The 25,076-nt window shown below is 40.3% G+C and overlaps 1 protein-coding gene across 1 annotated transcript in view; it reads right to left on the bottom strand.

Annotated features, from left to right (window-relative positions):
• csmd1a (CUB and Sushi multiple domains 1a) overlaps positions 1-23,950 on the bottom strand; it is a 115,231-nt gene extending 91,281 nt beyond the window's left edge. Inside the window, exons 1-2 of the mRNA XM_088009948.1 lie at positions 23,755-23,950; positions 510-726 (exon numbers count right to left, since the gene is read on the bottom strand). Coding sequence (XP_087866074.1) covers positions 510-726; positions 23,755-23,950 — 413 coding nt within the window. The remainder of the gene's footprint in view (positions 1-509; positions 727-23,754) is intronic.
• Between the last annotated feature and the right edge of the window lie 1,126 nt (positions 23,951-25,076).

Genomic DNA, 25,076 nt, shown 5'->3' with positions numbered 1-25,076 from the left:
GAGGTAATTAAGCCATTTCATTCCAGTGTTTTGTACCTGTGGTACATCTAAAAACTGCAGGACACCGGCCCTCGAGGACTGGAGTTTGACACCCCTGGTACCCTGGTATACGGTATCAAACATGTAAACATAGCAATACCAACCTCATATTTTGGTATAATCTCTCTGGGTTGGAAATTTGATACTGCTATCCGAGTGTGTGAATGTTGGCTCACAAAATGTTTTTGTGCTCACACCCAAGTGCCTACAGCTCTGAAGCAAAAAATCCAGTGAATCGCCTTGAATATGTCACAGAGTCAGTGTGGGATTAGTCACTAAAAATGTTGCTCCCAAAACACCTGGAGCAGTTTTAGTTACATCCATTTTTATGATGCATCTACAGCTTTGACTAAAGGTGACAGCAAAGTATGCCGTCGAGTTGACACAGCGTCACGTAATCATAAGATCAACGTTTGTCAAAGCTTTCTTGAAACACGAGCACATGTAATAAACTTTGATGGCATGCTTACCTTGTTCGCAGGTTCCCCGGGCTTGGCGGCCCATCATAAACAGACAGGATGTCAAAATCCTCCTCCAGGGCGAAGCCTTGAAACACCAGCTGTATCCGGTTATGATCCGCTCCCACAATGACCCACGTACAGTTGGCATAGTTTGGATAACCGTAAGGGTATCCAGGACTCTCTATCGTCCCATTGGGACTGTGTAGAGTATAACTGCAGTTCTGAGCTGCAGAGAGAAGAAGAAAACAAAAGACGACTGTTAAAACAAAAGACCAGAGGGCATGCTAGGACAGGTACAGTGTAGATGATTTTCTTTTCTTATGCCTACGCCAACATACTTTGAAGAAAGAAAATTAGAGAGATGCACACCCACAGTCAAACTGTTTGGACCAAGTGCTGCAACATCCATTATCACCCACAGCTTGCAGCAAGAGCTATTAATATTGTTGTGCTAAATGGCTCACCGTCTCCACTGCTTTTCCTTACCTCTTTACCACTTCTACCGTCACACGCATGTTCAGTCACCGGGCCTGGCACCACATTAATAACTGGTTTCCATATTAATGTAAGACATACAGTTGCTCAAGCAGAGAAGACAAGGGGGAGGAGAGGATGTGGAGAGACACACTTGAGTGCCTTTTTAATTGATGTCACCTCGTGATTTCTCCCTCCCCCACCCCCAATCAGGTTGTACGCAATGAAATTTTAATAGTACATGTTGCCATCTATCAGAGGTGGGTACGTAAAATGGGAATTCTGTGTCTATGCGTTCCATCTTCATGGATTTAGCTGTGGGAGGAAATAATGTTTTACTGTGCGAACGGTGTTTTATATTTTGTGCAAGTCTCCATGTTATGTGAACGCTTTACTGTGAGGGAACAAATGAATAAGAGTGCTTAGGTATCGCTCCCTAACTGATGCTGCAGTGATGTGATATCATGTTTTTGGTAGCGATGGTTATCTCTCGTAAGCAGAGCGGACTGAAATAAGAAAAAAAAAACTAGTATAAATCTCCTCAGTAGCAAAATGTGAGCAGTCAGCTGTCAGTCTGTTACCGACAAGTGAAGAGAGGATATGATCTGATTTTGAGAGACTGGCGGCAGGACTGTTGCATTCTCATACAAGCTGCAGAAAAGCCGCCTGTGCAGACAAGCACCCTCAAGTGGGTTCCATTTATTCACAGGATGTACGTTTTATTTTTGTTTTAATTAGATAGAAAACATAATAAAACTGCAGTCTTGCTATAGTTTAGGGTATAATTATTACCTATACAATCGGCATTCTAAAAAAAACATGGTTAATGCAGTCAGTTGTTTAGTCCTTTAGAAATTATTGTTTAGCACCAATATCACAGAGAATGAATTGCTTCTCGCTAAACCTAGAAAGACAGACCAAGTACAGTGAATGGATGAATAGAGGTCAACAATAAAAGTTATTTAGAATTGCCTTTCATAACACTCAAGGTCACTTTGCAAAGGTTACAGTTTTTTTGCAAATGTATTCAAGCCCTTCCAGGAATTTTCCATTTTGTTGTTTTCCAATAATGACGCATTAATTTGGGATTTCAATTAATTGATGATCACAAAGTAGTTCATTAATTGGGAAGATTGAGAAAAATTTTACACTTTTTTTTTCAAAAAGAACATTTGAAAAATGTGCATGTGTTTTCAGTCCCCATTTCTCAGATATCTCACAACAAAAATCCAGCGTAAGCCCTCAGAAGTCACTGAAGTAGTAGTCTAACTATGTGTGAGATAATCTTAGTAAATACAGCTGCTCTGTGAAATCCTCAGAGGTTTGTCAGAGATCATTAGTGAACACGCAGCATCATCACAACCAAGGAACACAGCTGGCAGGCCAGGAATAAATTAATAGAGCGGTTTAATGCAGAGTTTGGTTATAAAACTATATTTCAAGCTTTTAACGTCTTATAGCACCGATCAATCCCTTTTCTGAAGCAACTGCATTCCTAGCAAAATTAAACAGTCTAAGCAATTATAGTATCAAGTAATAATTTTGGGAGCGGTTTTTAACCTAGTGCAATGGGGGGAAAAAATTTATATCAGTACAAAGGGAATCTTGAATTAAATCAGGGAACCACTTAAGAAGGTCATAGTAACTCTGAACCAACTGCAGATACCGAGGCTCAGGTGCCGGCAACTGTTGATGGTACTTCTGTTAATCATGTTCTCCAAAAAGCTGGCCTTAGTTGGAAGAAAAAATGCTAAAGGGAAGTTTCTATTCAGCAATCGCATGGAACCTGGTTATCATGGATAGAGCTAAACACAGGGCAGCAATGGAGGAAAACTAATTAAAGGCTTTAAAAAACTTGAAAGTGGTTGCAGAATTTTACATTCCTGGAATTGCAGATAGAGCTACAATGGCATGGCTTAGATCAAAGCATTCACCGCAAGATTGTACAGTTTGTACCTTAATACAGTGAAGACAGTGGTTCTTAAGCTTTTTTGAGGTACCGAACCCACCAGTTTCATATGCGGATTCACTGAACCCTTCTGTAGTGATAAATAAAATATGATTCCCCCCCCCCCCCCAAATTCAAGACATAGGGGTGCCCCAACCAGAGTCTAATTGGGTCAACCCATGATAACTAAGTCTTAAAAGATAGAGTCTCTGAGAACAGTTCTTCAAAATATAGTCAGTGTTTTCAGCAAAGTTGAGCTGACTGTCCAGGAACGACCCAAATTTGCCACAGTTTCAACAGGTTGGCCATCGAGAGAAACTGGAACCACTTGTTTTGTCTAGATTATTTAATTAGCTCTACATTTTTAAGATAATGAAAAATGTATAATAAATAATAAAGACTTTGCGGTATTCTGATTTAGTAATGTAATTATATTAGTTGTGTTACCACCCCCACACCACTAGAGGCAGTAGCAACCCCGAAAAGATACGACTAAGGAGCAGATTTAAAAGTACACCGAAAGCTACAGAATTTGGTAAAAACGGTGAGTTTTGCTGAAGTAATTAAAGACAAGTTTAAATCCATGCTGAGAGTGGAGCTCCTTCAATCAGTGCTCCTCCGCAGCACTGATTGGCTAAGCAATGTAACGTGATCCTTTGCAGCAAGTGATGGCAAAGCGGGGCGTCACGACTTTACACAAGTGTGTCTTTACCTCCGCGGCAGAGGCTACGTCGAACCCCTGGGGTTCGACAGAACCCAGGTTAAGAACCACTGCGTTAAGAACACGCAACATGAAAATGGATTTTTACAGATACTCTTCATCCATTCTTGAGCCATTTTAAGAGAGGAATCAGCATATATCCAAGTCTAGAGGATCTACAAAAACTGCTTCTATAAAGTATTTAGTTATAAAAAATCAACTATAAATAGACTGCTGCAGTGTCTTAAACGAAATGTCCTTTCCCTCCCCCTTCATATTTGGGCATGTGAAACAAATGGTATGAATTATTTGCAAGGCAATGTATTTGAATAGGTAAAAAAAATAAATACAGTAGTCTAAGTGAAGTGTAATTCCTTTGGGCAGACCTCCTTATTGATGGCTCCTCTGCCATTTAAGTTATTATTGTGCTAGATAGATCTTCTCTTTTGAACATTTACCATCTTAGCCTGTTGAAATTGAATGCATTTGTTACGAATACCGTAGAGCCATGTCTGTGAAAGAAATGTGCTCAAACACAATGCAAATGATCAACTAAAAGACAGCATAAATTAAATATTAAATAAAATATGTTCATCTGAGACTACTTTGGGGGGGAAAAGTCATTCCACTTAATTTATTTCCTGAGAAACTTAAGAGAACTTGCGCTACTTTGTCCACAGTCTCTAATGGCTAGCTCAATCCCCACAGCTCTGAATCCATCCAAACTTTCTTCTCCGAAATGTTTTTCATGTCTCACACACCTGCATGGATTACCAGGTTCTAAGACTGCAGGCATAAAAACAAGATGACAAGAAAAACAATCATCTGAGAATTACTTACAACTGAAATAAATATTTCCTTTAAGAAGAAAAAAAAAAAAGCAAATGAGAAGAAAAGAGCCACAAATTAAGCATGGACATGGTTAATCCCTGGTTAGGCACACAAGCAAATTCGGCATTTGTTGTCCCAGCTTTATTCGAGGCTTTTATCATTTGAAGGAAGGCACATCAGGCCATTTGTGAATTCTAACTTGCAGCTGGAAAACATGTTGTGACACACACGCGCACACACACACAAACGAAATAATATTATCTTTTGGTTGCAAGTAAAGCAAAAAAATTGTAATGACAATACACTACTGGGAGGATGACGAGTGGATGGGGTTTCAGCATGACATCACAAGCAGCAGCATAAGGATAATATCATCTCGAGTCAGAGTATATCCATCACAGTGCTGTTGACTCCTGGGGCATGTCTCAGCGAAGAAAAAAACAAAAAAAGTTGACAGTAGCCACTAAGCCGTCACTTTCCAGATCTTCATATCTGGTTGACATCTTCCAAAAGATGCTAATGTGCAAGTGCTTGAACTCTGACAACATTAATATATTTAGGCAGCTTGTTGCATTGTTGGAAAAAATAAAAACGAAGGTGATGTGAAGTCAAATAAAAGCGGCAGACATCACCAGATTATCCCCTCCTCAAAAATGCAGAGTAAAGAACTAAACACTGCAGCACTTACTCTTACTCTAATTACCCCTCCTTGTTTTTATTCTCAATCGTAATTTTTAAATCAGTAATTAAAGAAAAGAACAAAAACAAACAAAAAAAAGTTCTAATTGAGAGCAATCGCCATCTGATTTTTCATTAAAGACGTTGAATAGGCTCTGCAAGCGGGTCTCCACCCAGCAATTACAATCAGGTCAATACCAATATCCAGGTAAAGCCTCACATCCACCTCTCGCAGCTGATTTTCATAAACACAGTCTGGTCAATAATCCCCTCATCATCTCTTTCATTACAAAGCCTCTGTCAGACAAATGCCAATCAATGCCTCAGCCTGGTGGTTGGCACTGATGGAGGTCAGGGTTGACTATGAAGCTTGTACGTGGTTGGGTCCATTGGGTAATACTATAATGCTGCAAAGGTCAAAGCAACTTAGTTGGTATTAATAAGTTTCATGATTAAATTGAAACATGAGAAGAAATAAATTGTCTTACAATGGCTACTTGGCGTGCAAATTGAAAAAGGAAACAAAAGGGAAAGGGCATTTTAAAAGAGGATTAAAGCTTGTGTGCTGATGCAGTATAGTGAACACGGAAGGCGTGCTTCGCACTGCCTGTCTTAAACTTCCTTACATTTGTATTTATTTTTAGGATAAAGCCACAAAAGTCGGTGCATTTCAGTGGGATTGTATAATATATTTCAGTGAGATTTTATGTGATAGAACAACAAAAAGGTAATTAAAATAAACAAAAATACAAATTACTAATGGCACACGTATTATCTACCAATTTGTATTTTTGTTAGCACGTGCACCAAACAAATACAGCCTTGTTTTAAATGTCTTAATTTATACATAATGTTTGTGAAACTATAAAAAGTGACACCAAAATAAAACGGAGAAGATTCCCAGCTATCACTAAACTACTATTTTGGAACATTAAGGTTTCTCATGCGCTACGGATAAATAAGGGTAGATCGAACCAGAACGTTTTCGCTTTCAACAGCAATAAGCTAACAGTTCGTTCTGCACTTGCCTGAATTACTCACCTTAAGTAAACAAAAGCGAAATGTAAATATCACCGGTACTGAAGGAAAGATGTCCCACCAAATTAGGCCGAACTCTTCACATGACAGGGATGGTCAGTGGGAGGAATCTCCGCTAATTAAATGAGGGAACTTCCGCTGCTCATGCTACATTCCGGTGCAGCTGGTAAGCTAGGTTGATGCAACCTGAAAACAACTCCAATGTGGTTTTAGAAAAAAACTCTATTTAAAAATTCTAAACATGAATATTGATAGTTTTCAAGTGGCTATTCTCATCTACCAATACAAACTTTTGCTCTGACTACTGACTTACTCACTAATGAAAATCCAACCAAATGGAATCATGTCTATTTTTTCCACTTTAAGATTTTTTTTTTAAAACGACGAAATCAGATTAATTTCAGAAATCTGTTTGCTGTTGACTAAAGACAATAAATACATTTTATTTATTTTTCTTGATTAATATACATACCAAGCCAATATTTGCAGGTATCTTTACATCCCTATTGAAAATGCATCCCTCAAATCTCAGATTTTCATTTCTGGGTAGATACTTTCCTTTAAAATTACATATACACAACAGTGTTGACTGGTGCATAATATCAGTGCCAACAAAATGCATAGAAATTTCAAACACGTCAAAAAAAAAAGTTTTGCAAGGCACTTTTTAATAATAGGATAACAGTTTATCAACTAGAAAATTTCTCAAGAAATTTAAATGGGGCCTGCTAAAGTGTGCCCGTTGGATTAGAACCCAGCGTTCTGATGCTAAAAATTAGCATTAATGCTAAAGTAAGCTACAGTGTATTCAATAGCAAAATTCAATTGCAAAAGTAAAAATCATTTGTTTACTTCGTGGCACTTCGTTACCAGAAAACACGCTCATCTCTTAGCAACAGATTAACAAACAATGTTGTTCAAAAAGCAAAGGATTACTTCTGCTCTTTTGAAATACTACTTATCTTACACTACTGGCTATTTAACAAGAATTGTGCAGTTGGTGAATTTGGCAGAAAAGTGAAAATGTTGTGTTTTCTTTTTGTCACTGGTGGTAAATATATCAAAGTAAAAATCTGATTTATACTTCGTAACAGTTTGTTACGAAGAACAGCTGTTATGATCTCTGATTTTTCTACTTAAATCCCAGTTCACAGTGTGAACAGCTGAATGTTTATAAAAGAGAATTTAAAAGAGAGTTTGTTACTAAAAAAGCTCATCTCTTTACACCAAATTAATAACAAATAGTATTATTGTTTATAAAACATAAGTTATTTTGAAATACTGCTTATCTGCTTAGACACAAGAAAATTACAGTTGTAATTTTATTGCAAAAGTAAAAATCTGATTGATACTTTGTTACCAGAAAACGTGCTCATCTCTTAGCAACAGATTAACAACAAATATTGTTATTGTTCAAAAAACATAAGGATTTTAGCCTTATTTTAGCCTTGTTTTCCAAGTGACCTGAAAGGAATATTGAGGCGTTTATTTTGAAATTCTCAGTAAGCTTCATTTTAAAAAGGCCTCACTAATCCCTTGTGTGACAGTGGATGGGTTAAACCAGTCATATAATGCCCAAAACAGCAAATACCTGCTGTGAAAAAAAGGAAGGGTTTTATTTTGTTGGGTATGTGTTGCTCTTATTTTGACAGTCCAAAGTGGCTGTCAGTTTAGGTGCATCAAGTTTCATAGTCATGGAACTTACTTCCTTTGCTCTTCTGCCATCTTGTCTGTGCTAAGTGTTCCTGTAGTAAGGTGGCATCTCTGTAGCTCTAACTGGAAGCTCTGCTCTCCTCTCCAGGAACTGAGTGTTCCTCCATCTCTGTAGTTTTCTACATCTCTGCTCCCTCTGTTTTCTATTGCCATGGCAATTAATCCTCTCTGAAAACGGTCATGTGTGAGTGAGACACAGTGGGGCAGACAAAATTCTGGTTCTGCTCAAGTTGATAAAAATCGAGGGCCTCTCTGTAAACCCCTTTCGGTTTGAGTTCTACATTACCTATCTGAGCTCACTTAACATGCGTTTATGTTTGAGCTGGAGACCACGCTCCTAATTGGCAACAATAACAAGAGTGCTGCATTACATCTTCATAACTTCAGTCTTTGCCCTGAAAGTATTTCACCATCAAAGGATGAGAAGCGAGGTAACTGAGGCTCTGTAATTCTTGCCATTCTTTGAAAGCCAAGAGCCTTTGATTAAGTAGATCCTTCACTTCCAGCCCTGGTTGAATTATTTAAGCCTCGCCCAAGGTGCATTATGAAATTAACTGCTGGGAGTCTGTGACCTACTCTAAAGCTCCTCAGTGTAAATCTGCTGGGAAAAGCCCATCCAGCAGTTGACCCCGCTGACAAACCATAAAGCCCCCCCATAAAGAGACTGCTGGCCGTGCTGTTTTAGCCCCTGCTAGACCACCAGGAAAGTAGGAGGTTACAGTTTCTTGGCTCATGTTTGCACAGGTGTGTCATTATGAATATGGAGTAGCACCATAAACGCTGCTTCAGCAATTAAGGTAATTGCTGTCTTATTTCAGTGTTTAATATTTTATCCCGCCGCATGTTTTTGTGGTCCCGTTTACTTGGCGCTCACCGCAATGTTGTTTATGCCCGACGTCTGTGGACGTTCAACAGATATGTTGTGCAGCGCCCAGCCCACTGTGTCGCTGGCAGCGTCCGCTTTGCTCCAGCCGTGTCTGGTGCGCGTGCTGCCAAGTGAGCGTACAGAGAGACGGTGTCACCTTGCTCGGGCAGAACTCCAGGACTTTACCTGTACATGCACTGTGCGCGCAAGGCTTTGTGTGGCTGCTATTGTTTGCTTTGCAGAGACAGTTGTTTAGCAGCGGGCGTACAGAGCAGAGCTAGTGCGCCCTGACAGTTTGATAAATCGGCGGTCACTGTTGCTGCACTAAGGCGGGAAAGAGGAGGAAACAGACAGGAAGAGAGTAAAGGACAGCGAAACAGACAGGGCTTTGGGAGGGGGGTAGAGAGGAGTAGAGGCCGATGGTAAGTATGGGCATGTGAAGAAAGAGATTTGGAGGATCTAATGCGTGTAGGGAGAAAGTTAGCAAGTAGTGCTGGAATGTGAGAAAGGACATGTCAGGGCAGTAAGAGATAATGCAGCAGAGAATGAAGGTGACTGAATAGGGAAAGGTTGGATGGGATTAGAGTCTTTGAAGGTGTGACATTCATGAGGCGCCACTAAATCAGCACTGTTTGCAAAAAATATGAGTTTATGAATATTAGCGGACTAATGTTCATAATTTTTTTTGTGTGACTGTACTTGTGTAGGGCCCCTTAAAAGTATTAATACAAGTTAAGGGTTTTCACATTGTTAAGCCAAGCCCTGTTTCAACACTAGGACTTCTTATGGCTTTCTTCTTGCCACTCTTTCATCTACTAGATTTATAGAGTCCACAATAAATAACAGACAGCTTCTCTGTCCTAAGCAAAGATTCTCTGCAACTCCCCCCAAAGCTACCATGGTCCTTTTGACCGATTCTCTGATTACTGGGATACCCTTTCTATTCTTGGATGGTGAGCATTACTGAGAGCTGGACTGTATTTACTAAAAAGGTGCCTTCTGAAGGCAATTGGTTTCACTATAATTTAATTTAAGGGCAACAGGTAAAATAGGGTAAAAAGAAGCTGGATACAAATATGCATCTCATTTTGCACAAAAACAAAACATTGACCATTTATCCCATTCCTTCCACGTCACAGTAATGCACTACTTTGTCGGTCTATCACATATTAAATCTTGATTAAAGGTTTGCAGTTGTTAAATAGCAAAATGCAGAAAAGATCGAGAGCTTAAAAAAAATAATTTAAGAGGCACCATGTGTGCAGAAAGTCTTTACCCTGGGAAACCATAATGTCTGACAGGTGTAGGCCTGCATCCACTGCAGAGACTGTGAATAGAAAGACATTTCATCATGACAAACATAATCCTAACATCTTATTCTCTTAATACCAAAATGGTATTTCGGTATTAAGAAATACCAAAGAAAAGATTCTGTCTTTTCCTTTTGATTCGTTATCCCTCTCTGTCTCTGATTTGTCCACTCGTCAGTGATTCCAGTTTGCCGCTGAACAAAAAGGCGACGATGTTAAGAGCCTCCTGCGCTTTCGGTCAATAAGAAAAGTGGCTTATGCTGTGCAGGACGAACATGTGAAGGGAATAACAAAAGTCGACTGTTTGAAGTTAGGATTAAAAAAAAAAAAAAGTTATAGCCCTGTGGACAAAAAAATATAAAGTCTGGGGCTTTGTTATTAGGAGTAAGTCTACCGTCTGGAATCGGCGAGGATTACGTTAAAAATGAAAAGCTGTTGCAAAAGAAGCCGTTTTGTTGGAGTTGCCATTGTGCGCAGAACAGACGACATGTTTCACCATTAAATTAGAACTCTATTATAAGTCTCCGTATTGCACAGAAAAACTGCATTCAGCTCTTTTTTCTTCATAAAAGAATGCATATATGCAGTCCACAGGGGGCAATGTTCGTGGAAAATAAGCACCTCATATGAGCAGATGTGGATTACTTGCTGGCCTAATAAGTGGGTCCCCATAGGGTTTATAGAGCAACAACAAAGCTATTCACTGTTACTTACAGCCTGCCCCATGAGTAAACTTCAAACAACCAAATGCTGGGTTTTTATGCCTGTTGTGTGTGTGTGTGTGTGTGTGTGTGTGTGTGTGTGTGTGTGTGTGTGTGTGTGTGTGTGTGTGTGTGTGTGTGTGTGTGTGTGTGTGTGTGTGTGTGTGTGTGTGTGTGAGCGTACCAGTAACTACCTCCTTGGTGGGAAGATAAACCCCTCCACCTCATAGATCGTCCCAGCACCACTATTTGTCTCCTGAGGTGTCAGCGCATATGCCCGCCTTGACCGCATCATAACCAAATTAACCTCGAGATGGCCACCATTAAAATGGAAATGGGCAAGCTTAGCTATCTTGCTCGCCTCCCTGCATTAGGATAATGTCCCGGCCTATGACGACATTGGCTGCCATTCCAAACAAGCCAAATGTAGTGGAAGGGCCTGGAGATTGGCTTTGTTCTGCATTGTGTTCTCTTAAGCAGTTTTTTTTTTCTTTTCTTTTTTTTTTCTCACAGTGCATTCTTGTAAAGGTTGAGCTTTAAAAAGCAGAGGCTATAATAGCTTCAGCTTAGATAGTAAGGGTAAAAGTAAGCTAAGGGTAAAAGCCTTTTTTATTTCACAAATAAATCAAAAGATTCACAGATTACAAAGTGTGTTTTAAGAAATTTGAATTCAGAGTAGAGCGATCCGTTTTTAGCTATTCTCTGCTGGTTGTCTAATTGTCGATGCGTTAAATGACATAAAAGAATTGAAACAAAGCTTTTTGTGAAATAAAACCTATGTTCTGCTGAGTCTTTGCTCACTGTACAATGATACAGACCAGGTCTGATCCGTCAATGCATGTTAGAGTTTGAACAAGAAGTAAACAAATGTAGTCCGGACAGTAAAAACAAAAAAAAAAAACCTAGCTTAGCACAGATGGGTATGAAGCTAAGCTTGATCACAGTCCAAAGTTTATGTTTAGCTATTTATGGCACTCGCCCAATGCTAGCAAACCATTTCTATCTTGTCTATCACTCACACAGTTTCTTCTCTTTAGCTGGTAACAAACCCAGCTTTTACTAGCTAGCTTACGTTTCCTTTCTTACTTTAAAATAAGAGTTTCGAACATAGATTAATAAGCACGTCACTCTTAAAACGTTATGCTAAGTGCTGAGGTCACTAGTTGTCAAATGGTGGCTCAACCACTGGTATTGTATGATGTAAACCCCAAGACAAATATTTATATATAGAATATGTGACATGTTTAAATTCGTAATGGACATAAGGACATTTTAGAGTGACCCAGTTAACCTATCTATCAGTGCCCAAACAGAACCCACAAGTGTACGGAGAGAACATACTGAGAGTCGAGTCCAGAACCTTGTTGCTGCAAGGCAACAGTGCTACCAACTACACTACTGACACCAGGATCAGAACTCTGATTCTGATCCTGGTGTCAGAATCAGGATCTGACATGCCGTTTATAGAAGCCCCCCAAAAATTAAAAGTAAAACTCCTGTCAAACTGCATGCTTAATCTGTCTGTCACTTGAAGAAATTAGTATTTACTGAGATGCTACTTGTCCTCACAAGTTGGAGACCCCACTGGTTTAGACTGACACAACAAATAGATAGATAGCACTTTGTGGGTCAGAATTAACTTTGACATGTAATATTATGTCCTCGGCATGGCTTCTCGCATAGAACCCTTCTTAAATGGAAGAAAAAGAGTTTGCATTTTCATGAGGATAAACATTCTTGGATGCCTATTCATGTCCAAAAATGGGGCAGGAAAATGTGGAAGAAAGCGATGAAACCAAGTGCCGCATCCGTTCCAAAATGATGTAATGCCTTTTTTTTTTTTGACTTCCTGGTTCAAGGATTATCTTTTATTTTTAATTATTGTTGATTTATTATTAATGCTTGTATGACTGGCCGCAGACTGCCGTGACACACAGAAGTTGTAGTCTGCACTTAGCAGTGGATTGCAGTCTGTCTCCGCAGAATGTACAAATTTAACAAGAAACTAGTGTTTCAGTATTCAATATAAAACCACATTTAGCCAAGGAAACATCTGTGTGATCTAGTTGGTACAACAGTTGAGAAATCTTAGCATTAATACAGACGACAACAGATCAGACGTTTTAGCCGGTACGCGCCCACATGGGGCTGCACGACACCAGAAGCAGCGTTGCGCAGCTCCTCTGCTGCGGCTGCATGTTTATGACCGCGTCTCGGCGTCACACGGGCACTAACGTTACAATAATTATGAACTCATAAATGTTTTGCTGGGCCCATCGGACTAGCATGATGTCACATAAAGCTTTCCATTCCCCTCCGTCTGATGGAGTCAGTGGGAAAGAAGGAGCACTGCAACAAGCCTTTTAAGGAACAGACGGATGTGGTGCTTTTACGTCTCATCTCTACGCCTCAGTGCCTCCCGACTCGAGAGTTAACGTTAGGACAGAGGGCTGACACAGTTAGCTCTGCTGGGAGACTCAATGGTTTTGCAATTCAGTTCAGTTAGTCTCTTAGTTAAATTATGACTTGACCCGAGTCAGTAGGTTAAACAGGTTCATTTAACACACACGGGGTAACTTTTAATGCAACCTCTTTGAAATCAGTGATTGTAGGGGTGAGGCAAATGGCACCTTTTATTTTTTTTTCTGGGAAAAAACCCCAAAACAAATTTGGTACAGTTTGCTTAAATTGAACTTAAATTACATTCTTTTAAATCAGAAAAAAAAAAACACGTTTAGATGGCATTCCGCTCCAGAAAGCGTCAAAGAAAGACACAGCGCAAGTTCCAGCAAAAAAAAAAAAAAAAAAAAAAAGCAGACAGAGCTGACACTCAATAAGTACTCAGCAGACACTCAGACAAACATATATAAAGCTGTAAATAAGGGAACATGTGTATACTGCTCCGTGCTGACAGCGCAGATGTCCCAGTTATGACATCCACAGTCTCTTGAATTTCTTTCGAGGATCTGATGATGCCTATGGCAACACATACATGCGCATGGAGCTTAAAAAAGTATGCTTCGATCTGGTAGGAGAGCTCATATGTGTGGTGTGGAAAAGCAAGCAACAACCCACACGCGTAGATTATTCCCATAGATTTGAGGCTCAGAATGCTCACACACACACACACACACACTCACACACACATGAGAAGCAGGGAGAAATACACATTTTGCATGAATGTATGCTCACACTCTTGTCTGTTATCAGGGACTGGTGAAAAGAGCACAATGGAGCATGTGTTCTCCCAGACAGAGGAAGCAAAGGGAGGAGCGGGGCAGTTTCCTTCCAGCTGGGTCATATTTAACCCGGGGTACTGTCGCTCCTGCCAAAGAGACATCCAAGGCGTCCAATTCTATCCCCACAGATGACAAAAAAAAACAAAAAAACAATCGTTACACTAAAATAAACTTTTTTTGTGCGTGGGGGGGGTGGGGGGAGTTTTCTTATTTGCATGAAAATGTTTAACTAGGCCTACATTAGCCGAGTTAATCAATAGACGGTAGCTCATTCAGAGTCAAAGATACTCTTCTTCTTGAGGCGCCTCTCTTTGTGCATAGCTTCTATTCAGCCCGGGTAGAAACGAGCCTTCCACAAAATAATACGATGAGACTAAAGGCTTGGTGAAACGCATATGTCTGATCTTTAGCATTTCGTTTCAGGCAAGCCCTGGATTATCTACTGATAAAGGGAAGATGAGTAAAGAAAAAAAAATGGTGCTTGTTGTTCCCATGACAACACTATACAGGCGGATACAAAAGGCAAGACCATTAATTTATCCTTACTCAAGTCTGCTTAATGTGCAAATTTAGCTTTTCACACACAAACCCACCACCCGGGTGTGCATGCAGCCTTACAATGCGCTACTCAGATGTCTGAAATCATTTCTTCCCTCTCCCTCTGCCCCCTCTTCCTGCCTTCTTGATGCTTGTAAGCACAATTGTGTGTGACACTGACGTGTGAAACAGCGAAAGTCAATTATCACCTCATTTTCATTCTTCTCACATGCCAGAGCAGAGCTCCTGGAGTTTGCTCCCGTTTTGGAAAAAAAACAAAAAAAAACAGCCACATGCAACCTCCCACAAGTTTGCGCCTAAAATTACACCAGAAATCAGTCTAAACCAATAGAGCCGCGCGTTTCACGTGTGACGCCGATGAGCGGTTTGAGCGAAAGATCATAACGTGATCTCCTTGTTTGACGAGCTTGAATTAAAGCCAGAGCGTGTAAGCACCGATCCAAAGGTCAGGCTGTGACTGTCCCAGCAGGGCAATTCCATCAATCACATAGAGTCGGATGAGCAGGCGATCAATCTGAGTTACTTCTCGCAATGGTACACTTTAACCTTTCAACTCAGATTCAACCATGCCCCCCAGGGGGAGGCTTGACTGTCAGCTTTGGGAAGCACAGTTGCAAGTGATGAGTTTCACATGTAATTATATTGCTTCTGCTACATGTGTGGTTACAGGCACTTTGCATTCCCACATGCATGTCCATGTTGGATGTGGAGCAAGCATTCATCAATTATTCACCCTTTGGGGAAGATAATAATAATAATAATAATAAAACAAGTAAACTTTTTGCCAGAGTCAGAAACGTAAGGCTCAATTAGCTTAGAAACATGTAGTTTGTACGTTCAATAATCTATCAGCTTGAGCCTAATTCATGCCAGGTACAACACAGGAGGTAACACTTTATTTGAAGGGGGTTCATACTGATATACTGATGATGACTGTTGATTACTGATATAAATTTGTTATAAAAGTCTTACTTATTGCACTTTAAAAATGAGGTAACTTTATGTTATTAAAGGTAAAGTTTAAACAGTAATGATTTCTTGGTTAATGTCAAGTTGTCATAACAAAGACATTTTGAATAATGTCAACTATGTATTAAAAGTGTCATAATTTACCGAATGACGCTTTATGACAACAGTCATAAATATTCATGAAGGCTTATTTATGTTCATGACAAGTGTTATGTCATGTTTATGACAGTGTCATGACAGTCTTATTCAACCCCTTCAAATAAAGTGTTACCACTCAGGATATGGTTTCAAATATCCACCGCAGTTCAGAGTTTCAGTAAATTCAATTTCTCTTTCTCCTGAAATATGCATCAGTACTTCAAAGTCAAAAGACTCAAAGGCACGCTCTGTTTAAACCTTTTCAAATGTCTCTGTTTTCATAAATGCTGGTCATCCATGCTAGTTCTACGGCATCCTTTGATATTCAGGTTTCTTCCTATTCCATTCAATGTATTTTAAAGTCAATACTAAATCAAGGAAGCTTTTCAACACAAATTGTATTCCTTTTACTAATTAACAAAATAAATATCTATGTCTGCCAATCAATCAATTAACCAAGCAGTGAATCGTACCCAAAACTTGGCAGGATAACATGATTTATGGTAAATATAAAGAAGAGACAAACAAAAATAAACTACTACTGAACTACTGAGCTGACAAAAGGCGTTATCTAGCAAAAATAATAAGTGAATATCAATATGTTTCTTTTTTTCATACAGCAACCTTCTGCTAGTCTGTATCGAGTGTGTTCTTTAGTTTTCAGGATTGGTGTAGATACTTCGTGTGCAACCAGAATCCATCGTAAGCAACAGGTCTTCAACACAACATACCCAAGGAATGGATTTTCTAGTAGTTGGCTTCGGATTTTCAGAGGTAGCTGTTTTTTAATGTACCTACTCTTATTATTATAGAGCCATGTTTAGTGGGCAGGTGAACCCATGCTTTAAACAAAGACACTAGTGTCGTAAAATCAGGTTAAACTGAGCCAAACACAAGATCCTCGGTGATTAACCCCAGCAGCTACAAACTAAATGTTTGCCATAGCAGTTTCGCACATAAAGGATGACAACTATTCAAGAGCTACACTCTTTTTTTAAATTATCACCCATATGTGCACCTTATTAAACCTTTTTAAAAGTTTTTTTTTTTTTTTTTTTTAAAGAAAGCCATATTAACACACATATAAAGTATAGTTTTTGTTACATTTTTATTTTATTACCTGGAGTCTGAATGACTGGCTGTGCCTCTCAGTGTTATGAATGTTGGTCATTACCAGCTGCTGCATCGAGCTCTCAGCGCAAATATTTACAAAGCCATTACCGGCGCAGATGCAGATGTATAATTAGTACTCTCGGCAGACTTTTGGTTGCAGCAACAGTCATGCTGGCTTACTAAATTTAAGTACTCACATAAATAGGTAAATTATTACATGGCATTCGAAGGTTGAGGCGTCTTCATGAACCCATTGACTTGCATGTAAGTGTTGTTTTTTTTTTTTTTTGGGATGACAGATAGGGGTTGAGCATGCTTCAGTGAAACTCGGATACACTCAGAGATATGACATGGCTGTCATGAATTTTAAATCAACAGACGTTACTGTCAACACGAAACAAAATAGTGAATAAAGACAAGAGTAGAAATCTGAAAGAGACTGGTTTGACGTGGATGTGTTTTAATTAGTGACGTAGGAAGAATTATTATTGTGATGTTTAAGAGATGGACATGTGTCCTATTAGTTGGGAAATATACCTGTTCCCAAATTACAATGCTTGTTCCTCAAAATGCTGTTGTTCTGAATACATTAAAACACATAATTCGTAACCATTGGATTAAAAAAGACAATTTGTCATTTTTAGGTCATTTTCATTTGGCGTCCAAAATTACAGTGAACACCCATCAATGTCGGCTAGAACAAATGACTAAGCTTTTATGCGTTTTATTCCTAGTTATTAAATCCTTTTCCTTCCAAACTGAGCATCGTTAAATCTTCGGCTTGCCTTCTGCCAGTCTAAAATCTGAACTTGAACAAATCTCAAAATAGTCTTCCCCGGTGTGGGAGTATAAGTCGCCTCCCACACACCCTCGACGCTTCTCTCCACATGATGACTCTACCTTGTTCCCAGAAAAAAGGCCAGTGACAGATTGCCTATACGGCAAATGGTGAGAAAGGCAGAAGTGGGGGAAGAAAAAGACAAGGACAAGGTACCTCCTTCCCGATATCTAATCTTCAATCTCTCGGATCACTGGTGTCTGATAAGAGCAGTGTAATTCGAGAAACTAAAGGAACGCTGCAAGTTAAATTTCTGTCGTTACAAGACGGACGGGTCATCTGTGTCTATCTTTTGCTTTTCAGGGGATTTACAGTAGCTGCTTCATGCTTTCTCGCTCCCCACAGCTCACTCACAAACTATGCAGACATCCATATAGGAATCCTTGACAAAGTTGCCTAAAGCTTATAAAAACTACATTTTTATTTTTTTTTTTGCAGTATCATATCATATTTGAGTATTTCATGTCAAAACATTAGTTTTTCAAAATCGCAAGTGACAAAACAATTGATTAGAAATAAACCTGCATGAAGCATTTTCTTCATTTTATGCTATATTTTGGAACAGCGGTCAAAGGTACTAGGAACCTAAAATATCCAAACCACGAACTTATGACTCTGAGGCATAGAAAAATGACATAACAGATTTATTTCTTTTAGCCACTGGTCGAGTACTCTGTTTCATTCATGATGGAGGCTCTATGATCCTGTGGGACTGGTTCTCCTTCAAAAGGCCTTGTTTGAGTGCAAGTCATCAGAAACCCCATTTAAAACCCCAGGAAGTTTCTTGGTTGTTTCAGCAGGATGACGACCCAAAACATACGAGCAAGTCAATAATTACCACTGGAAGATATGTACTTAAATTTAAAGTGGATCTTCGTTTTGCTACATTGTTAAACATTACCATACAGTACTGCAATACAAGATGAATTAATGAACACAACTCTAAGAGTGGCACCAAAAATGGTGCCTGCAAGTAAAAACTGTTATCGATTTTCACACAATTTCCCTCATACTTTTAAGCACAATTCTCAAAAGTATTCCACTGAGCAGCCGGCACATTTAATGCAGGTGAGACGTTAATATGCTGTAATAGGAGGCGTTTAACAGAAAGGCTCGGACGTGAGTTGTATCTGGTTACTGTGAAGCTGAACAACAGCAAGAACAATGCAGCGGGGCTTCTTCTGCATTCCTCGGGGGGAAAAATGAAGCTTCCAAAATCCAAATTTATTAATTTACTCTTAAGCTCCGGGGCATAGTGAAAATTATAGCCTATGTATGTGTCTCTCCAACAAAGACTTCCTCTAGTTGTGTTAGATTTGAAGGAACTGTCTTTACAACAGATGCCTGCAGACGTATAAATATTTTCGGTTCACGTGATTGGAGTAAACTTAAAGAAGGGTAACATCAAACTTTAGCGAATCGTTTCTCTTTCTTTTTTTATGACTGTAAATCTTTTGTTTCATTTCATCTTTTCTTGTGACGTAGTTGCATGTTTGGCTGTATTTTATCTCGGTGGGCGACTGCATGTGCGTGAAATTATGTGTGTGCACCGATGTGGGGCTGTGATCGGCGTGACGAAGCGCGGCGACAGAGCTCGGACCATCTGGAGACAGATGACAGCATGAATCACCAGAGCGATACGACGAAGGAGGGAGCGGCAACCTGGAGGGACGAGGGGCCAACGAACAAGACGAAGGAACGCGCCGTCACATCGGCTGGCGGATAGGTAAACTAAGGCGAGGAAATCCAAAACCTTTGTGGGTTCTCTTTTTTTTTGTTTGTTTTTTTTGTCGTAGCTCACAACCTCCATGTCGACAGTTTCATCTAATCACTCTCGGAGTAAATGGAGGCGGCAACTCACAAAGTCATCCAACCACACGCATACATGTGCCCACAAGCTTACTTACAAGCTGTTAGTTGTTAAAATAGGTGTCTGCTTGTTGCCTGATAAGAAAATAAGCTCCCCAGATAGATGATTTACCCAGAAAGGGAGAGGGGGGAAAAAAATAGAGGTCAAATTGATGCTCAGCTGCCAGAAGATTGTCACCCATCTACAACAACATCTGCCCTTTTTTCCCCATCTCTGTGTGTATCCTCACATAGTAACACATCTTTATGATCAATATCTTTATCAATGGATCACTTTGGCTCTTTTGCTAAAGCACAGAAACAATGACAAGGCGGCATTAGCCCATCTTGTTATCACCAGGGATAGCACTCCTTTTTCCTCAACCACAATTTATGTAGAAGTATTGGGAAAAGTAGATCATAGGTTTGCATGAATTATAAGAGCTGATAAGAAGTGAAGACACCTAAATCACTGTGTTCATGAGATTTAAGCCACTGTTAACGATGCTGGTCAGGAATTCACTTCCACTGTTAAATATCATACATACATTTTGGGAAGAATTTAAAAAAAACCCCACAAATATTGGAGTAACTGGGCACAAAAGTTAGAATTAAATGTGCAAGTCATGCAGGATTGAAATTATAAATTCAGTACAGGCTTGAATAAATATAAAAAAACCACATTAATGCTTTAAAACTGCGTCTTTACAAGAGTTTTGTACTCCTCAACAATATCAAGACGTGACTTTACATTTATAATGCGGGATGTAAGGGCAAGTGGAGAATCTGATTTGCCACAAGAAGGTCTTGCTTTGGAGATGCATGGTCACACCTCAGTTTTGCATAAAATGAGTCCCATTGTTTGTTTGTTTTCTTTTTTTGTTGACAGTCATGTTTTGGGATGTCGAGGGGGAACCAATGGTAAATGGACTGAAGTTATAAACGAGCTTTCACCTATTCACAAACGTCTGTAGACCAATACACAGATAAGTAGATAACTTGGGTGAGAGTGTCTTGACACTATCTGGACCTGCAGCCTACCCATTGGGTCACAGTCACCCGATGCAAGAGTCCCACACCGGGCCTTTTCCTTCTACTTTTCTGTTTGAAATCCACCAAAGTTACGAGCTGCATTCCACTCTGGGAATACAATAGTTTGGATAAACCACTAATAGACCGAAATTAATTTATTATTTATGTCAAGATGAGTGGATGTAAACTCCATGCTGATACTACTGCTTCAACAAACATGCATTAGGCAGCATTTAACTCCCCCTCCTCCTTCCGGAGAAGATTTTTGTTCAATATGCATTTTTAAAAAATGGTGTTACCTTACTTCTGAACATCAAATGAATGATGAAATAAGATCCAGATGAACATATCTATTATTTTTTTTCTGGTTCAGAAGTTATATAGTTGCCTAAAGTCATTTTTAAAAACCATTTTAGGTCATTTTTAAAAGGTTTTCCTTTTGAAAATAAAGCCAATGACACCTAAAACAGCCATAAATAGATCTTTATGAGTGTTATTGGATTTTTAAAAAGCATAAACAACATATTGAGGACATTCCCTCCTAAAACTCCCTTGACCTTACTTAAATTATTAAATACAACAACGACAGTTTAACTACTCCAGAGATGATGTACCTCCTGTTTTGTTACTTAAATCGTTTCAATTTCGCCGCTATTCGTTGCAAAACAACAATAACAAAAATACAACATATGATTTAAAAAGCTTATCCACTAACTCGCTGACTATCTTTTTGACTGAATATAACAGAAAAAAAAATTGCTCTTTGCGACGGATTCACTTCCGCTGCAGCCACATTACGTGTCAGCTGCTGCTGCTGCTGCTGCTGCTGCTGCTGCGGACTCTGTTGCTTGAGGAACTGTCCGCGGTGCTGATCTGAATTTTTCTAATCTGTGCGGCGGATTCTGCTGCGTCCTGTCGCTCTCCGGGGTGTTGAAAATGTCAGCCACCTTCGGACACTCCTGGAACTCGCTGCTGGTTAAACTAATTAGCAAATTCAGATAGCCTCAAATACAGGAGACACTTGAATGTGCTAACAGGACTTAAACAGCCGTGTAAGCGAGCTAGCTAGCAAGCTAGCAGGCGGCCACCCACAGAATTAGAAAGTAAGTAGAAAACTGTCCCAAGCATCCAGACCCTCAACAAAATCAACAGAACTTCCATGATAATGGCAACATAGCGTTTTACGGTTAATCACAGGTGGGGGGTAGGCCTACAGGACGTGATCTGGCGTAAACCAACGTTATGACAAATGAAGCTGGAGATAGAAAGTAAAAAAATATGCATCACACAAGGGGAGACACGTCACCCTCAACCTATTCCCTTCCCTTTCACTCTACTGTTAAACGAATGGAAGGTTATTTGACTTTTTTTTTTTTTTTTGATGGATGGGGGGGAGTTATCTGGGCCAGCTTCAAACAAAATAGTGTCAACGCACTTTCTTGAAGCAACTGAGTTGACACTTTTAGAAGAGAAGGAAGCAATGAAAGGAGGTTAATAAATTCAAGCAGGGATAAAAAATGGGAGGGGGAGATTGGGATTCAATGTGATTTTGGTAAAAAAAAAAAAATTTCAGTTGTAGGACATAAAACAAAAAAAATCTTGCTTTGGCTTTAATAAAAGTGACCAGGAAAGGTCCCGTCCTGTTCCCTCTCAGCGAGGCTCTGGTGCCGCTCAATGGGGGGAAGGGGCAACTGCTGGTGGCTGCAGCAGCACCGCCAGACCTCATCAGCACCGGCAAAACGGTGAAACATAAAAGCCGGTTTACTGCCGCTACTCAAAGCACACATTGTTACAAGTCTCTTTCGCTCTCCAGACTAAAAAAAAAAGGAAAAAAAAGAAACTAAAAAAAGGTGTGTAATAAGTTGGAGTCGATTTATTGGCTGAAACCCCGGTAGAGAGTGGAGCCAATAAAAGCTCCGTAGGTACAAATAAAACGATATTACGTGGAATGGGATTTACTCAAGTCGAGGGAAAATGTGTTGCTCTCACCGGGAGTGAGCTTAGCTTCAACAGTACAGGTGACGTGTTGGACCAAAAACGTGGGAGATAATGTGCGCAGACTGGAAACTGGAACTGAAAGGTTCCAGTTTCTACCCCCACCTCCTCCCTCCAACTCATCTGGCCAATTCAAGCTGCCCAAGCTAAAGGTTAGGAGAGTCAAACTCATATTGTGGCACTGTTCTTAACATTTCTTGTTTGTTTTTCTTTTTTCTTTTTGCTAAAAATAGGTGCTCGTTCATTGGTGCAGAGCCAAGACAGAGATAGAGCGGCTGTCTTTCTCTCTGCCAAAACAGATCCCCACTCGGGAGAACCATTGCGGTTCTTCCCCCTAAGGAGATTTTAAATAACATCGTGAGTTGTTCTTTTTCTTCTTCTTCTTCTTGATGCAGATGAGCATCACCTTGAAGGGAGCCCACTCAGCAAGTGGAAGTATACATGAACGGGAAGAATGGCAATCTGTTGAATGCTCGAACTCGTGCTGCTTCAAGGTTTGTGATAATTGCGCACGCACAAGAGCGCAGGACGACCCGACCTGAACAAACAGAGGCTGAAAGAAACTCTTTGCAACACCAATGCTACTTTAGAGAGAAGACAGCACAAAAAGAGTAAGATTTATCTACGCACTCTCTCCCTCACACACACGCGCGCGCGCGCACACACACACACACACACACACACACACACACACACACACACACACACACACACACACACACACACACAAGCTCTCGGACTCTGAACAGCATAATAATCAGCCTTCTTCTTGCCCAGCTCAACGGATTTCCTCATGAGGGAAAAATGCCCCACCGCTGTGTCTCTTTTTTTTTTTTTACCACGAGAAGAGAGATAAAAAAAAAAGAAAGAAGAACCTTCCCCAAAACAAGCATCCAGTTTCTTAATGGAACCAGAATCCGATGAGTCAAGGATGTCGACTCCTGAGGATCTGCTGCCACCAAAATAGCCAACCTCCAGCAGCTAGCTAGCTTTTTCAGAACTTTACGTGGTGGAACAAACAGCGACACCACACCGAGACCGATCCCTGTAAAACGCAGTTTTTTTTCTTTTTTTTTTTCTTTTTAAGACGTTTCTGTGGCGTATTGGTTGCGTGATTTGCATTCAGTCATGGACCGATGAGGTAGAGTGGGCGGTGGAGTGTGCGGGGGTAAAGCCTGCTGCATTTATTTATTTTATTTTTTACACGTCTTCAGCTGAAAAGATTGTGGGGGGCTGGGGGGAATTGTGAAGGGAGAGAAAACTCACCCTCAACTGTGGCGACCAGCATCAGCAGCCCCATGTAGAAGAGCAGCAGCCGGCTCCGACAACAGCGCGCCTGAGCTCCAGCTTTCATCAGAGCTACTAAAATCCCAATGCCATCATCTCCCTTTCTGCACACGGATTCCGCTCTCCTTCCAAGTCCCGGTGCTCCGTCCCGATCCCGATTTGAAGTGGCGGTCATGGCAGGGGCTCTCTCACACACACTCTCTCTCTTTTTTCTTTTTTCTGGCAGGCACGATGAGTTCTCAGATGCTCAGAAAAGGGAGATTCACTCGGTGTCGGAGCTGAGAAAAATCCCAATGCATGGAGGAGGCTCGGATCTCACAGCTGGACTGAACCATGTCATGCGGGGGACCGAAAGGGGGTTCGGAGTCTCTCTCTGATAAGATAGATTTCACACCTAAAAGGCAAACCGTAGGGTGGTGGTGGGGGTCGGTGGATGGGGGGCCGGGGGGAGGACAGAGAGAGAGAGAGACAGAGAGGGAGAGAGAGAGAGAGAGAGAGAGAAAGAGAGAGAGAGAATTGGCCAGTGATTTACCCACCACCTCCAAAATGAAATTAATAAATAAGATCACGAAAATCTCTCCTCCGCTCCAGAAATGTAACTGATGGTACCCAAATCCAATAGAGCTCGCTTCTCTTTCTCTCTCAATTTCTCTCGTTCCTCCTTTTTTTTAATCTATACATTGGGTTGATTTTACTTCCAGTAAATCCACGTTTGAGCTCGTCATTAGACAGAGATTCATAAAAAGCGCCCCGTCCAGGGAGACCTTATCCAATGATCCAAGAAAAGAAGAAGAAGAAGAAGAAAAAAACACAAAACAAACAAAAAAACAAAACAAAAAAAGAAAACCTCTTTCCTCGACGGCTTGGAGAAGTTTTCGAGCCCGCAGCCTTTGGAGCGTGTTCAGTCAGTGATCGGAGGATGCGGTAGGTCTGTCTGTGGTAATCCCAGCATCTATCGCAGCGAGCGGCCACGAAGCGTCGTCTCGGGGTCTGCGCGACGCCAAGATTCAGACTGCAGACCTGCTCTCCACTCTGCGCGCCTCTATCTCTCCTCGGTGTCTGCCCACCCGCCTCTTCCCTTCTCTCTCTCTCTCTCCCTCCCTCCTTCCCTTTTTCTCTCTCTCTCTGTCACTTTCTAACTCCTCTGTCCTTTGAGATCAGTTCAGAAAATGTTTGCAGTAAAGTCAATGAATGAAGATGCTCCACTCTACTCACTGAATCTTAAATAATAATAATAATAATAATAATAATAATAATAATAATAATAGTAGTAGTAGTAGTAGTAGTAGTAGTAGTAATAA

Source organism: Poecilia mexicana, unplaced genomic scaffold (genome assembly GCF_051168715.1).
Source record: "Poecilia mexicana isolate PSO_F unplaced genomic scaffold, ASM5116871v1 scaffold_11, whole genome shotgun sequence".
NCBI lineage: Eukaryota > Metazoa > Chordata > Actinopteri > Cyprinodontiformes > Poeciliidae > Poecilia > Poecilia mexicana.
This window is presented reverse-complemented; position numbering and strand designations above follow the sequence as displayed.